Source organism: Pristiophorus japonicus, chromosome 10 (genome assembly GCF_044704955.1).
Source record: "Pristiophorus japonicus isolate sPriJap1 chromosome 10, sPriJap1.hap1, whole genome shotgun sequence".
Lineage (NCBI taxonomy): Eukaryota > Metazoa > Chordata > Chondrichthyes > Pristiophoridae > Pristiophorus > Pristiophorus japonicus.
The window spans coordinates 137,697,301-137,714,821 of NC_091986.1; the positions used below are offsets into that span (position 1 = coordinate 137,697,301).

Below are 17,521 nucleotides of genomic sequence, written 5' to 3' on the forward strand. Positions count from 1 at the left end.
CCAGGTCTCGTTGCACCTCCCCTTTTCCTAATCTGCCGCCATTCAGATAATATTCTGCCTTCGTGTTTTTGCCACCAAAGTGGATAAGCTCACATTTATCCCCATTATACTGCTTCTGCCATGTGTTTGCCCACTCACCTAACCTATCCAAGTCAACCTGCAGCCTCTTAGCGTCCTCCTCACAGCTCAGACTGCCACCCAGCTTAGTGTCATCTGCAAACTTGGAGATATTACACTCAATTCCTTTATCTAAATCATTAATGTATATTGTAAATACCTGGGGTCCCAGCACTGAGCCATGCGGCACCCCACTAGTCACTGCCTGCCATTCTGAAAAGGACCAGTTTATTCCGACTCTCTGCTTCCTGTCTGCCAACCAGTTCTCTATCCACGTCAGTACATTACCCCCAATACCATGTGCTTTAATTTTGCACACCAATCTCTTGTGTGGGACCTTGTCAAAAGCCTTTTGAAAGTCCAAATACACCACATCCACTGGTTCTCCCTTGTCCACTCTATGAGTTACATCCTCAAAAAAGTCTAGAAGATTTGTCAAGCAGGATTTCCATTTCATAAAGCCATGCTGACTTGGACCAATCCTGTTACTGCTTTCCAAATGCCCTGCTATTTCATCTTCAATAATTGATTCCAACATTTTCCCCACTACTGATGTCAGGCTAACCGCTCTATAATTACCCGTTTTCTCTCTCCCTCCTTTCTTAAAAAGTGGTGTTACATTAGCTACCCTCCAGTCCATAGGAACCAATCCAGAATTGATAGACTGTTGGAAAATGATCATCAATGCATCCACTATTTCTAGGCTTATTTCCTTAATACTCTGGGATGCCGACTATCAGGCCCCGGGGATTTATCGGCCTTCTATCCCATCAATTTCCCTAACACAATTTGCCGCCGAATAAGGATTTCCTTCAGTTCCTCCTTCTCACTAGACCCTTGGTCCCCTAGTATATCCGGGAGGTTATTTGTGTCTTCCTTCGTGAAGACAGAACCAAAGTATTTGTTTAACTGGTCTGCCATTTCTTTGTTCCCCATTATAAATTCACCTGAATCTGACTGCAAGGGACCTACGTTTGTTTTCACTAATCTTTTTCTCTTTACGTCTCTATGGAAGCTTTTGCAGTCAGTTTTTATGTTCCCAGCAAGCTTCCTCTCATACTTTATTTTCCCCCTCCTAATTAAACCCTTTGTCGTCCTCTGTTGTATTATAAAATTCTCCCAGTTCTCAGGTTTGCTGCTTTTTCTGGCCAATATATATGCCTCTTCCTTGGATTTAACACGATCCTTAATTTCCCTTGTTAGCCACGGTTGAGCCACCTTCCCTGCTTTATTTTTACTCCAGACAGGGATGTACAATTGTTGAAGTTCATCCATGTGATCTTTAAATGTTTGCCATTGCCTATCTACCGTCAACCTTTTAAGTACCAGTCTACTCTAGCCAATTCACGTCTCATACCATCGAAGTTACCTTTCCTTAAGTTCAGGACGCTAGTCTCTGAATTAACTGTGTCACTCTCCATCTTAATAAAGAATTCTACCATATTATGGTTACTCTTCCCCAAGGGGCCTCGCACAACAAGATTGCAAATTAGTCCTTTCTCATTACACATCACCCAGTCTAGGATGGCCAGCCCTCTAGTTGGTTCCTCGACATATAGGTCTAGAAAACCATCCCTAATACACTCCAGGAAGTCCTCCTCCTCCGTATTGCTACCAGTTTGGTTAGCCCAATCTATATGCAGATTAAAGTCACCCGTGATAACTGCTGTACCTTTATTGCACGCATCCCTAATTTCCTGTTTGATGCCATCCCCAACCTCTCTATTACTGTTTGGTGGTCTGTACACAACTCCCACTAGTGTTTTCTGCCCTTTGGTATTCCGTAGCTCCACCCATACCGATTCCACCTTATCCAAGCTAATGTCCTTCCTTACTATTGCATTAATTTCCTCTTTAACCAGCAATGCCACCACACCTCCTTTTCCTTTCTCTCTATCCTTCCTGAATATTGAATACCCCTGGATGATGAGTTCCCAGCCTTGGTCACCCTGGATCCATGTCTCCGTGATGCCAGTTACGTCATATCCGTTAACTGCTATCTGTGCAGTTAATTTGTCCACTTTATTACGAATATTCCTCGCATTGAGGCACAGAGCTTTAAGACTTGTCTTTCTAACACACTTTGCCCCTTTAGAAGTGGCATCGCCCTTTATGTACCATAAGTGGGAATTCTCATGAGAATCCTATTAACAATATACAGTGGCCAGAATCACCTTAAGTAACTGTAGAGGGACGTGATCAGGGCCCAGGAGAGGCACAAGTTCGGGGCTCAGAAGAGGTGAGGGCCCTGGGGCAGCACTGGCCAGCCCACACTGTGATATGTGTGCGCACTAGGTCCATGCAGCAGAGCAGGTCTCCAGTTGTCCTGGTTCATCCTTGCTACTGGTCCAAGACCTAGCTCTGTCAAGCCCGTGTGGTGGCTGGTATGCAACGGTCACCACACTTTAAAAAAATCCAAGTACAGGCATCTTCCACCCTTCCAGATTTAGTTCGGATCTGGAATTTTAGGTTAATCATTGAAACACCTGTGAACTTTTTGACGTGGAAGCAAGTCATCCTCGGTTCAAGGGACTGCCTATGATGATGATGAAGTAACAGCAGGCCACAAATAGGAGCAGTGTTGAGAGAAGGAAGAAAGGCAAAAGGGTAGAGGCAAGGAGTGGAGCTTTGAGAGGGGAAGGAGTGCCGGCATAAACTGGAGTGGGCAAAGAGCCTCATTAGCTCATTAACTGAGAAGGGGAAAAATATCACCATTAACTGTGAGCTGAAAAAGGGGAGGGGAGAGAGAAAATGAACAAACATTTATTTATATAGCACCTTTCACATCCTCACGATGTTCCATTGCACTTCAGTCAGCTAATTACTTTTGTAACTAGATTATGTGCTCAAGTCCTGGTTTGGGGCATCAACCCACAACTTTCTCACTCAGAGCCGAGAGTTCTATCAACTGAGCCAAACTGAACCCATCTGGCATTAACTGAACGGATGAAGGAAGAATGCTAGCATTAATTGAGGAAGGCAGGAAAATCATAGTGGCATGAACTGAGGTATGATGGGAAGAAACAGAATGCCAGTTTGAAGGGATGGGTGCAAAGTACCAGTAGAAATTTGGGAGGCTAGGAGAAGGAGAATGTGTCTCAGAAATAGTGGGGAGCTGTATGGGGCAGAATATCTCTGTGAACTGGGCGGGAGAGGGTTGGAAATCGGAGACTGACTGTTGATGTAATTTTTTGGTGATTATTGGTTTAAGAACATTTTTAAGTGACATTTCAATTTAAGATGAAAAATATATTTTGGAAAAAACAGCCAGATGGTGCTATGTGCCCAGATCTACTTACAAATATAACAACAATTTTGTGGATTTTCTCCGAATGCTTAAGTTATAAGCTTGTGCTACTGTTTCACGTGATACTCTTGATAATCAGCTGTTAGCTGTTTTGTGTCTATCATCTTTTGCTGGGTTGAAGTACGGAAAAAAAGATTACCCAATTTGTGGGAGTGTCCGAGACAATGGCTAATTATTTGCAATACCAAATTTCTGATTGGTCCCCTTGGAGGACAAGACACAGCCAACAGTTTGTTTGGAATGTGTAATTCGATCCTGCCTGCCTGAGTAATCGAGATCTTCTTTGCAATTCGATCCATTCATTGTGACAGCCAGGATCTAGAGATTTCAAAGAACAGATAGGGCTCACCCTCCAGGACCTCCTACCCCACCGCACCTCCCCCCCTCCTACTACCCCACAAACAAGTTCCTGACCACCACCCCCACCACCCGAGTTCCTGACCTTCGCTTTTCCCCCACCTCCAGAACTTCCTGGTCTCTCTTGGACGCATTCTAATTAGTTAGAAAAAATTGTATACTTTGATTATAACTAGTATTATGCTCAGCAGCTGAAGCAAGAGACTCATATCTTTTTCAGTTGGAGGAACTTAAAACAGTAGCATTAGTAAATTAGAAATGGTGTGTGTGAACAAACATATGCTTTGGCTGATCTTATTTCAACAATCATAAGATTATAAGAACATAAGAATTAGGAACAGGAGTAGGCCATCTAGCCCCTCGAGCCTGCTCCGCCATTCAACAAGATCATGGCTGATCTGGCCGTGGACTCAGCTCCACTTACCCGCCCGTTCCCCATAACCCTTAATTCCCTTATTGGTTAAAAATCTAGCTATCTGTGATTTGAATACGTTCAATGAGCTAGCCTCAACTGCTTCCTTGGGCAGAGAATTCCACAGATTCACAACCCTCTGGGAGACTAAATTCCTTCTCAACTCGGTTTTAAATTGGCTCCCCCGTATTTTGAGGCTGTGCCCCCTAGTTCTAGTCTCCCCGACCAGTGGAAACAACCTCTCTGCCTCGATCTTGTCTATCCCTTTCATTATTTTAAATGTTTCTATAAGATCACCCCTCATCCTTTTGAACTCCAACGAGTAAAGACCCAGTCTACTCAATCTATCATCATAAGGTAACCCCCTCATCTCCGGAATCAGCCTAGTAAATCGTCTCTGTACCCCCTCCAAAGCTAGTATATTCTTGGTGACAAAAACTGCACGCAGTACTCCAGGTGCGGCCTCACCAATACCCTATACAGTTGGAGAAGGACCTCCCTGCTTTTGTACTCCATCCCTCTCGCAATGAAGGCCAACATTCCATTCGCCTTCCTGATTACCTGCTGCACCTGTAAACTAACTTTGTGGGATTCATGCACAAGGACCCCCAGGTCCCTCTGCATTGCAGCATGTTGTAATTTCTCCCCATTCAAATAATATTCCCTTTTACTGTTTTTTTTTCCCAAGGTGGATGACCTCACACTTTCCGACATTGTAATCCATCTACCAAACCTTAGCCCATTCGCTTAACCTATCTAAATCTCTTTGCAGCCTCTCTGTGTCCTCTACACAACCCACTTTCCCACTAATCTTTGTGTCATCTGCAAATTTTGTTACACTACACTCTGTCCCCTCTTCCAGGTCATCTATGTATATTGTAAACAGTTGTGGTCCCAGCACCAATCCCTGTGGCACACCACTAACAACCGATTTCCAACCCGAAAAGGACCCATTTATCCCAACTCTCTGCTTTCTGTTCGCCAGCCAATTCTCTATCCATGCTAATACATTTCCACTGACTACGCGTACATTTATCTTCTGCAGTAACCTTTTGTGTGGTACCTTATTGAATGCCTTTTGAAAATCTAAATACACCACATCCATCGGTACACCTCTATCCACCATGCTCGTTATATCCTCAAAGAATTCCAGTAAATTAGTTAAACATGATTTCCCCTTCATGAATCAATGCTGCGTCTGCTTGATTGCACTATTCCTATCTAGATGTCCCGCTATTTCTTCCTTAATAGTTTCAAGCATTTTCCCCACTACAGATGTTAAACTAACCAGCCTATAGTTACCTGCCTTTTGCCTGCCCCCTTTTTTAAACAGAGGCGTTACATTAGCTGCTTTCCAATCCGCTGGTACCTCCCCAGAGTCCAGAGAATTTTGGTAGATTATAACGAATGCATCTGCTATAACTTCCACCATCTCTTTTAATACCCTGGGATGCATTTCATCAGGACCAGGGGACTTGTCTACCTTGAGTCCCATTAGCCTGTCCAGCACTACCCCCCTCGTGATAATGATTGTCTCAAGGTCCTCCCTTCCCACATTCCTGTGACCAGCAATTTCTGGCATGGTTTCTGTGTCTTCCACTGTGAAGACCGAAGCAAAATAATTGTTTAAGGTCTCAGCCATTTCCACATTTCCCATTATTAAATCCCCCTTCTCATCTTCTAAGGGACCAATCATCTGCCCCTTGTAACTTTGTTCTATTATTTTATCTAAGCAAAAGGATCTTCAACTTATTTCCTTTTTCAGATGGGTCAAGTGGAAATAAACTGCGCAAGATGATTGAGAAAAGAAATGGTAAGGAAAATAATTTTGGTGTTTCTTGCATGCTTTATGTAGGAGGCCAAAGAACAAACCATTTCTCAGATGGGGCCATTGAAATCCTAATGGAGGAACTGAGGGGTTGAATAGTCTAATCACTCTCTGAGCTCATCTTGTGAAGAATAGACATGTGGGAAAGGTATTAGAGGGCTGCTGCATTTCTGAAGTTTGCTCATCACATGATCTGGATCTGGGATGGAATACACCTGCGGCCGAAGTTACCCATTGTTGGGTAGGAAATCAGGAGTTGTTGCAAGATTTATAGGTCTGCAGCTGCTTCAAGGGGTAGGCATGGTGATTAACAGATTTGGAAGTAGGCAAACTTCTTTAAAAAAGCCACAATGTTCGAGAACAGACAAATTTCCAGTACTTGTTTTCCAGAAATGATCCATGGAACTCGAGGACCTAAGTAGGGTTGTGAAAATATTGTATAATCAGGGAACAATCCTTCTCCATGAGATATTTAGTTATCCTTCTCTTAGAAGTCAATGAGTGTATTAGGGATGGTTTTCTAGACCAATATGTTGAGGAACCAATGAGAGAGCTGGCCATCCTCGACTGGGTGATGTGTAACAAGAAGGGACTAATTAGCAATCTTGTTGTGCGAGGCCCCTTGGGGAAGAGTGACCATAATGTGGTTGAATTCTTTATTAAGATGGAGAGACACAGTTAATTCAGAAACTAGGCTCCTGAACTTATGGAAAGGTAACTTCGATGGTATGAGGCGTGAATTGGCGAGAATAGACTGGCAAAGGACACTTAAAGGGTTGATGGTGGATAAGCAATGGCAAACATTTAAAGATCACATGGATGAACTTCAGCAATTGTACATCCCTGTCTGGAGTAAAAATAAAACGGGGAAGGTGGCTCAACCGTGGCTAACAAGGGAAATTAAGGATAGTGTTAAAACCAAGGAAGAGGCATATAAATTGGCTAAAAAAAGCAACAAACCTGAGGACTGGGAGAAATTTAGTATTCAACAGAGAAGGACAAAGGGTTTAATTAAGAGGGGGAAATAGAGTATGAGAGGAAGCTTGCAGAGAACATAAAAACTGACTGCAAAAGCTTCTATAATTATGTGAAGAGAAAAAGATTAGTAAAGGCAAACGTAGGTCCCTTGCAGTCGGAGTCAGGTGAATTTATAATAGGGAACAAAGAAATGGCAGACCAATTGAACAAATACTTTGGTTCTGTCTTCACGAAGGAAGACACAAATAACCTTCCGAATGTACTCTGGGTCAATGGGTCTAGTGAGAAGGAGGAACTGAAGGATATCCTTATTAGGCGGGAAATTGTGTTAGGGAAATTGATGGGATTGAAGGCCGATAAATCCTTGGGGCCTGATAGTCTGCATCACAGAGTACTTAAGGAAGTGGCTCTAGAAATAGTGGATGCATTGGTGGTCATTTTCCAACAGTCTATCGACTCTGGATCTGTTCCTATGGACTGGAGGGTAGCTAATGTCACACCACTTTTTAAAAAAGGAGGGAGAGAGAAAACGGGTAATTATAGACCGGTAAGCCTGACATCAGTCATGGGGAAAAATGTTGGAATCAATCATTAAGGATGAAATAGCAACGCATTTGGAAAGCAGTGACAGGATCGGTCCAAGTCAGCATGGATTTATGACAGGGAAATCATGCTTGACGAATCTTCTGGAATTTTTTGAGGATGTAACTAGCAGAGTGGACAAGGGAGAACCAGTGGATGTGGTGCATTTGGACTTTCAAAAGGCTTTTGACAAGGTCCCGCACAAGAGATTGGTGTGCAAAATCAAAGTATTGGGGGTAATGTACTGATGTGGATAGAGAACTGGTTGGCAGACAGGAAGCAGAGAGTCGGGATAAATGGGTCCTTTTCAGAATGGCAGACAGTGACTAGTGGAGTGTCGCAGGGCTCAGTGCTGTAACCCCAGCTCTTTACAATATACATTAACGATTTAGATGAAGGAATAGAGTGTAATATCTCCAAGTTTGCAGATGACACTAAACTGGGTGGCGGTGTGAGCTGTGAGGAGGACGCCAAGAGGCTGCAGGGTGACTTGGACAGGTTAGGTGACTGGGCAGATGCAGTATAATGTGAATAAATGTGAGATTATCCATTTTGGGAGCAAAAACACGAAGGCAGAATATTATCTGAATGGCGGCAGATTAGGAAAAGGGGAGGTGCAACGAAACCTGGGTGTCATGGTTCATCAGTCTTTGAAAGTTGGCATGCAGGTACAGCAGGTGGTGAAGAAGGCAAATGGTATGTTGGCCTTCATAGCTAGGGGATTTGAGTATAGGAGCAGAGAGGTCTTACTGCAGTTGTACAGGGCCTTAGTGAGGCCTCACCTGGAATATTGTGTTCAGTTTTGGTCTCCTAATCTGAGGAAGGACGTTCTTGTTATTGAGTGAGTGCAGCCAAGGTTCATCAGACTGATTCCAGGATGGCTGGACTGTCATATGAGGAGAAACTGGATCAACTGGGCCTTTATTCGCTGGAGTTTAGAAGGATGAGAGGGGATCTCATAGAAACGTATAAGATTCTGACGGAACTGGACAGATTAGAACTGGGAAGAATGTTCCCGATGTTGGGGAAGTCCAGAACCAGGGGACATAGTCTTAGGATAAGAGGTAGGCCATTTAGGACTGAGATGAGGAGAAACTTCTTCACTCAGAGAGTTGTTAACCTGTGGAATTCCCTGCCGCAGAGAGTTATTGATGCCAGTTCCTTGGATATATTCAAAAGGGAGTTAGATATGGCCCTTACGGCTAAAGGGATCAACGGGTATGGAGAGAAAGCAGGAACTGGGTACTGAGGGAATGATCAGCCATGATCTTATTGAATGGCGGTGCAGGCTCGAAGGGCCGAATGGCCTACTCCTGCACCTATTTTCTATGTTTCTATGATCACATTATATTCCTAATTTTCAATGTAAATATATAAATATGAACATCACTTTTGAGAGTCCATCACAATACCTAGCAGGAGGTTTATGTATTCAATTGAGTGTTCCTTAGTAGTTATTGTACAATCTTAAAAGATACAGAAGATTCCAAAACATGTCATTTTTGATTTATCTAATCTGCTCTTTACTGACCCCTGATCTATACCTAAGTTATCCACAGTTCCACTGCCTGTACCCTGTCCTGTGTGTCTGTTTCCCCGCCATCTTTGGTGGCCTACGGTGGCTCCTTGTCCCACAAAGCACTGAATTTAAATTCCTCTGACATCTACAGATCTCTCCAGCCTTGCATTCCCTCCTGTGCCCGCAAATCTTCAGATTCCAGCCTTCTGTGTATTTTCCTCTTCTCTCCACTCCATGATTGGTGGCAGATCTTCAACCAAATGAGTCACCTCCCTGAGCCCCTCCACCTCCATTCTTGACTTTAAAATCTTCTCAAAAAAACCATCTCTTCTATCATGCTTTTGGTTATCTCTTCTAACTCTCCCGCAAAAGGTTTGACATTGATTTATTTTCCTCCCCTGATAAATATTTTGGTGGTGTTCTTGTTCCTTTATTCACCTTTTTCATCCATGTTCACATGTCCTATATTGATTATTTTGGATTCTAGTTCAACAATTCCCATAAGATTTAAAATGTCTCAATATCATTTCTAAGCCATCTTTTTCCCCCCAATATACACACCCTTAGTACCTTGAACATTTCCTTAATTTAATAAATAGGATTGGGCAACTGAACTAACAGCCCTTCTTGGTACCTCCTGAAAGGATTACAAATCCTCCCTGTTGTACAGTGTCCAGGAGTGCACCCAATGCTCAAAGTGGGGGTAGGACAGTGCATTTTACAAGGTAACTATTCATTTCTGGAATATACAAAGCATTGAGTTTGTTGCAAACAGTCACAACGCAACAAAACATCGTGACTACCAATTTTTCCTCCCACTAGCAGTCCTAATCACCCGGAGTGAAGCAAAAATAAATATTTTTAAAAACCTAGGCCAACGCCAGGGGAAGAAAATCTGGGAAATTCTTCTCTGATCCCCTAAGGAACTCAAAAACAAGTTCCAGGAGATCACCGTGGCCATGAGGTATAAACTCTAGTCTGATCTTTTGTTCTACATACTTCTATTAGCCATGGCAAGGAACTCCTGTTCCTTTCTGAACTATTGCAGCGAATCCGAGCCGACAACGTATTCCAGGCGTCAACACCTTTCTGTGTAAAGAAAAACTTCCTGACATCTAACTGAGTCCTATGTTTGTATAGCTTATTTTCCTTAACTTATCGAGCTCACATATTCTATCCACACAGATACAGACGAATCCAATCAACATCTTAAATACTTCAATTAAATTTCTCCAAAGTCTGCTTTGCTGGAGTAAAAGACCCCAGTTCTCTGTTAATCATGATAACTAAGGAGTTTTAGCCTAGGGATCATTTTGGTATTCCTCTTTTGAGGGCCTCAATATTACTCACCATGTAACTGAACCAAAACTGTGCATAGTATTTCAGATGAGGCCTAACCAGTGCCTTGGACAAGGGCACTATAGTTCTTTTAGTTTGATACTAAATTCTCCTCGCTGTGCATCCTAATACAGAGGAAAATTGTTAAGTGAATTATTTTGCCAAGTAATTGTATTCCTTTAACTGTTTGTATCAAGTTTGGCAAGAAACATACAAACATAGAAACATAGAAAATAGGTGCAGGAGTAGTCCATTCGGCCCTTCGAGCCTGCATCACCATTCAATAAGATCATGGCTGATCATTCACCTCAGTACCCCCCTCCTGCTTTCTCTCCATACCCCTTGATCCCTTTAGCTGTAAGGGCCATATCCAACTCCCTCTTGAATATATCTAACGAACTGGCATCAACAATTCTCTGTGGAAGAGAATTCCACAGGTTAACAACTCTCTGAATGAAGACGTTTTTCCTAATCTCAGTCCTAAATGGCTTACCCCTTATTCTTAGATTGTGACCCCTGGTTCTGGACTCCGCCAACATTGGGAACATTCTTCCTGTATCTAACCTGTCCAGTCCCATCAGAATTTTATGTTTCTATGAGATCCCCTCTCATTCTTCTAAATTCCAGTGAAGACAGGCCCAGTCAATCCAGTGTCTCCTCATATGTTAGTCCTGCCATCCTGGGAATCAGTCTGATGAACCTTCGCTGCACTCCCTCAATAGCAAGAATGTCCTTCCTCAGATTAGGAGACCAAAACTGAACACAATATTCCAGGTGAGGCCTCACCAAGGCCTGTACAGCTACAGCAAGACCTCCATGCTCCTATACTCTCATCCTCTAGCTATGAAGGTCAACATGCCATTTGCCGCCTTCACCACCTGCTGCACCTGCATGCCAACCTTCAATGACTGATGTACCATGACACCCAGGTCTCGTGCACCTCCCCTTTTCCTTATCTGCCACCATTCAGATAATATTCTGCCTTCATGTTTTTGCCATCAAAGTGGTAACCTCACATTTATCCACATTCTACTGCATCTGCCATGCATTTGCCCACTAAGAAACTAACAATGGAATGCAAACTGGATTGCAATTGCAATACTGTAAACATGTTCAGTTATTATGGATAACTGTGTATTTAAGTAATTTGTTTCATTACAAGATAGACATTTTTGCTACTACCCTATGTTCAAGATGCTACTATTAGAAAGCTGATGTCAGAAAAGCCCACTTGATATTGGTTGTATTTGTTTAGAATTGCCATGTCAACAATGTGGTCCCAAACTCCAGCCTAAAGGAACCAGTATCCCGAGTTACAACACATTATTGGGTGATATTACTGAAGATTAACAAATGCAACAAACATCATATGATTATGTCAGCATTCAATTGAATTGGGAGACTTTTTCCTTTACTATTGTGACTGTAGCTATGGCTGATAAAGTCTCAATTCTTTACAGAGCTGTTGTACAAAGTACTCAATTGGTCCAGATTTTGCGGTCAGTGGCGAAACAAATTTGCCCATAGACTTTTTAAGGGCTTTTGCACTGGAAGTTCCTCTCAGCCAATGATCATAAAAAAACGGACATCAAGGATCTGTGTGAACAGGGCAAGCAATTGTGTAGCTCCTTAACCAACCAGATTGAAGAATAATTAATGAGCAGTGCAGTGTCTGAAGCAGGAAGTGTCAGTTAGAATATTTAATTCAATGTCAATTCAGGTACAGAAAGCAAAATAAAAAGAGGCAAAGAAAGATTGGATTAAGAGACAAAGACATTTTTTTTACATTTCCAACAATCATTGAAATCTGAAGGAATGAGACTCTGTTTGTAAAAGTAATTTTTCAGTGCCAGAGAGGTTGTTTGGCAGTAATTAAGACTTATCACACCGTTAAAAATGTACTTACAATGGAACGTACAAGCTCTAACTTTTCTGATGAATTTAATATGCATATATCAAGTAAATACAGCAACTTCATGTATTTCAATGGCGAGTCTCTCTGCAAAATACTGGTACAGCAATTATATAGAACTAGTACATAGCAGTTACATAACTTTAAAAGTAAATCAGTGAATGTTATGTGGTTTGGGTTACAAGGTGCTGTGTAAATGCAAGTTCTTACTAATTTGGATGGCTCAAAAACATTTTCACTGTTTTCAACATCTTCCAGCCGATGAGAAATTGGCTGTTTCATTTCCTGAATCCAAGGCTAAAGAGTTTTTGAACAGCTTGAAGCGTTCAAAACGGCAGCTGTGGGATAGGTCTCGTGATGATGTTCAGCAATGGTATCAGCAGTTTATCAACATGGGTTTTACTGAAGCTGTGAGTATGCACCACAATTGTTTGTCAAACTCCATTCACATCATTTTCTCAATCATCAACTTAAATATATAATTTTACCTGCTCGACAATTTTGTTCCCTCACCACCTCTCCTGCCCTGAAGGCATTAACTTACTGGAGATCGGGTGGGCGGGGCGGGGCGGGGGGGTAGGGAGAAAGAGAAACACTGCTGAGCTTATTGCTGTGATTCTGTTATTTGAAGGGGAGGATTGGGAACTAATATTCCTGGCTACAAGATATTCAGAAAAGATAGGGAAGAAAAGAAATGGACAGGTATTAGGTGGCAGTATTGATCAAATAAACTATTATAGTACTGGAAAGGGATGATGTCGTTGAGGGGTCAAAGAAAGAATCTATTTGGTTAGAGTTAAGGAACAACGGAGGAGCTATTACACTACTGCGTGTATACTTATAGGCCACCAAATAGTGGGAAGGAGATAGAGAAGCAAATTACAGAAATATGTAAGAACTATAGAGTAGTGATAATGGGGAACTTCAATTATCCCAATATAGACTGGGATAGTAACAGTATAAAGGACAAAGCGAGGAGCAATTTCTGAAACATGTACAAGAGAACTTTCTTGATCAGCGTGTTTCCAGCTCAATGAAGAAGGAAACAGTATTGGATCTAGTTCTGGGGAATGAAGTGGGGCAAGTGGAGCATGTTTCAGTGGGGAAGCATTTGGGGAATTGTGATCATAATATTCGGTATAGAATAATTATGGAAAAGGACAAGAAACAATAAAGCATAAAAAATTCTTAACTGGAGAAGGGCTAATTTCAGAGAGTTAAAAAGAGATCTTGCCCAGGTCGATTGCAATCAAAAATTGGTAGGCAAAATAGTAATTGAACAATGGGAAGCCTTCAAGGAGGAGATGGTTTAGGTACAGAGTAGACACATTCCAGTGAGGGGGGAAAGAAAGAAAGTGCATCCAAAGCTAGAACTCCCTGGATGACTAAAGATTTTGGGCTGGATATTCGGTTGTCTAACTCCTCAGTTAGCAGCCAGAGGTGGTGTTAATGGGAGCGTAAGAGTTTACTGACTGGGAGCACAGCGTTTAGCCCCCTGACCGAAAATTCATTAGAGGCTCACTGGGGGCGCAAATCAGTAGCGCCCGGCTGCTGATGATCATGCCATATTCCTGGTGCAACGCCCACGCTTGCGCCCCGGTCAGGAAATGAGGTGTGGCTGCCTCATTTAGCGGCTGCCAGGAACTAGACAAACAGTCAATATAGGCTTGCAGAGTCATTAACTGGTGACTACTTAAAGGGATGAGGAAGCGCTTCCGTCAGAGGTCACCGTCAGTGCAACGTTTACACACAGCACGTTGGTGAGCTTCCGAGTTTGCAGCAGCAGACAGAAATAAGAGGTCAGCTTGAGAAAAAGTGATTTTGAAAACTTTAATGAGTACATTACTATGCCACACCTTTTAAGATTCAGCTTTTCCTGGGATCTGAATCGGAATTCGGCGCATGCGCAATGACTCGGTTAAATTTAGCACCGGCATTTTCGTTAGCATCCCCGCAGCTCTGGTGTGCAACGACAGATTTAGTGCCCCTGTCGTCAGCTCTTCGACCGATTCTGACAAATTTCTGGGCAGAGGCCGCAAACATTCTCACATTACCACTCTGCCTGGGTTCCCACCCCAAATGAGGCACGACTGAATATCAGCCATGATCTTATTGAATGGCGGAGCAGGCTTGAGGGGCTGTATGACCTACTCCTGCTTCTAATTCTTATTGTTTGATAAGACCATAAGAACATAACAAATAAAATTCATCAGCCATTGATGCCACAGTTTGTGGACACTGCAGGAATTTGTGCTTTTCTTCAAAGTCCTGAGAGTAACAAATCAAGCTGCAATTCTATAGTTTTGTTTGAGCTGAAATGCACACTTCCATCTGATCATCTTTTATTCACTGGATAAGACTAGTACGTGTGATCAAATTTTTTGCAGCTCAGTGTATTTAATTGAACAACTATTTTCACCTCTGAAGAGCAATGCATAATGGTGTTACTCAGTGCAAAAAGAAATGGCCATCAAAAATTAAAATTTTGATAATGGTAAATTTCAAGATCTGTGTTTCAGCTCCCCTCCTTTTGAGGGGGGGGGGGGAGTGTGGAACAGCAATCAATAAATAAGTCAACAGCTTTGTAATGAAAATCAAGTATAACATAATCAGATAATGTGTGTCATTTACCACTTCTAAGGGAAAATTGGAGTCAGTATGGCAACCTTATAAAATATGAGGTTAAAATGAATGCCAGACAATTCTAAATCTTGGATATACCTTTGATTGCAGAGTTGGCAGCTGGGAAGATGCTGATCCAGACTTTTGGTAGCGAGCCATTGAGTAGATCTTCCAAGGTTGCTTTTTGACCTGTACCAATTTAAGTTTTTCCTCTCAACAAAAGTACTGATCCCTCTTTAGTGCCATTCTACAAAACCACATCTATACATTTTCTCTTGACAACTTTATTAAGTCTTTATTACAGGAGATTCTCAAGAAAGGGACAGCATCATAATAAGAATATCCCATGCTGTATAAAAGCCCTTGAAACTGTTTTCTTCCCACTACTTGTAATTTATCCACTAGACATGGCTGCTTGCAGTCTCTCTCTACAAATGCTTGAGTGTCCTTATTCTCAGGAGACAATGGGAACAACTATTTTTAAAGTCGGCGTAAGCTGCATAAAATTTTCTGTACCCATATCTAGGTTAATGGCTGGTGGCCATTCAGCCAGCTACTCTGAATTAGATGTCCTATTAAGAATAGGATATGAAGGACGTGCAACATGAGGCAGCAACAACTTGCATTTATATAACAGATTTAACATGGGAAAACATCCCATGACACTTCACACAAGCAGCATCAGACAAAAATGACAGAGCCAAAGCAGGCGATATGAGGTGCTTAAAGAGAGGTTTTAAGGAGGACCTTAAGACAGTGGTGTGCAGAGGCACAGAGGTGTAGGGTAATACAGAGCTTGGGGTGTAGATAGCTGAGACAGTGCCACCAATAGTTGGGCAAAGGTAGTGGTGAATAGGGGATGCACAAGAGGGCAGATTTGAAGTAATGCACAGACCTCAGAGATTTTTACAACTAGAGAAGGGAACCGAGATGGGGTGGGGCAAGGCCATAGTGGCCTTCCTGATTAGTAGAGCACAGCAACAGATCGAGTATAGCAACAGACGAGTGAGGAGCAGTGGGAGTGAAACCCAAGGGCTGAGAACAGTAAAGCCAAAGAATGGTGAAATAAATCCTCAGGATCAGTGCAGATGAGGGAGTTTCTCCAAGGTAATAAGCAATGGGGAGGTGAGGATAACACACAATCATGAGCACGAGTAGGAGCTTGAAGAGCCAGTCCAGTGAATGGTGACTGAGGCATTCTGGAGGATGAGTAGAGCCATGGCCATGGAAAGTTATATAAGAACATAAGAAATAGGAACAGGAGTAGGCCATATGGCCCCTCGAGCCTGCTCCGCCATTCAATAAGATCATCATGGACTCAGCTTCATTTCTCTGCCTGCTCCCCATAACCCCTTATCGATTAGGGAACTGTCTATTTCTGTCTTAAATTTATTCAATGTCCCAGCTTCCACAGCTCTCTGAGGCAGCGAATTCCACAGATTCACAACCCTCTGAGAGAAGAAATTTCTCCTCCTCTCTGTTTTAAATGGGCGGCCCCTTATTATCAGATCGTGCCCTCTAGTTCTAGTCTCCCCCATCAGTGGAAACATCCTCTCTGCATCCACTCTGTCAAGACCCCTCATAATCTTATATGTTTCGATAAGATCACCTCTCATTCTTCTGAATTCCAATGAGTAGAGGCTCAACCTACTCAACCTTTCCTCATGTCAACCCCCTCATCCCCAGAATCAACCTAGTAAACCTTCTCTGAACTGCCTCCAAAGCAATTATATCCTTTCGTAAATATGGAAACCAAAACTGCACGCAGTATTCCAGGTGTGGCCTCACCAATACCTTATGTAGCTGTAGCTAGACTTCCCTGCTTTTATACTCCATCCCCTTTGCAATAAAGGCCAAGATACCATTGACCTTCCTGAACACTTGCGGTACCTGCATACTATCCTTTTGTGTTTCATGCACAAGTACCCCCAGGTCCCGCTGTACTGCGGCACTTTGCAATCTTTCTCCATTTAAGTAATAACTTGCTCTTTGATTTTTTTTCTGCCAAAGAGCATGACCTCACACTTTCCAACATTATACTCCATCTGCCAAATTTTTGCCCACTCACTTAGCCTGTCTATGTCCTTTTGCAGATTTTTTGTGTCCTCCTCACATATTGCTTTTCTTCCCATCTTTGTATTGTCAGCAAACTTGGCTACGTTACACTCAGTCCCTTCTTCCAAGTCGTTAATATAGATTGTAACTAGTTGGGGTCCCAGCACTGATCCTTGTGGCACCCCACTAGTTACTGGTTGCCAACCAGAGAATTAACCATTTATCCCTACTCTCTGTTTTCTGTTTGTTAGCCAATCCTCTATCCATGCTAATATATTACCCCCAACCCTGTGAACTTTTATTTTGTGCAGGAACCTTTTATGTGGCACCTTGTCAAAGGCCTTCTGGAAGTCCAAATACACCACATCCACTGGTTCCCCTTAATCCACCCTGTTCGTTACATCCTCAAAGAACTCCAGCAAATTTGTCAAACATAACTTCCCCTTCATAAATCCATGCTGACTCTGCCTGACCGAATTTTGCTTTTCCAAATG

At 42.5% G+C, this 17,521-nt stretch overlaps 1 protein-coding gene across 1 annotated transcript in view; it reads left to right on the forward strand.

Moving 5' to 3' along the window:
• Positions 1–17,521, forward strand: part of LOC139274808 (augurin-like) — a 99,143-nt gene that overhangs the window by 80,656 nt on the left and 966 nt on the right. Inside the window, exons 3-4 of the mRNA XM_070891500.1 lie at positions 5,959–6,006; positions 12,609–12,760. Coding sequence (XP_070747601.1) covers positions 5,959–6,006; positions 12,609–12,760 — 200 coding nt within the window. The remainder of the gene's footprint in view (positions 1–5,958; positions 6,007–12,608; positions 12,761–17,521) is intronic.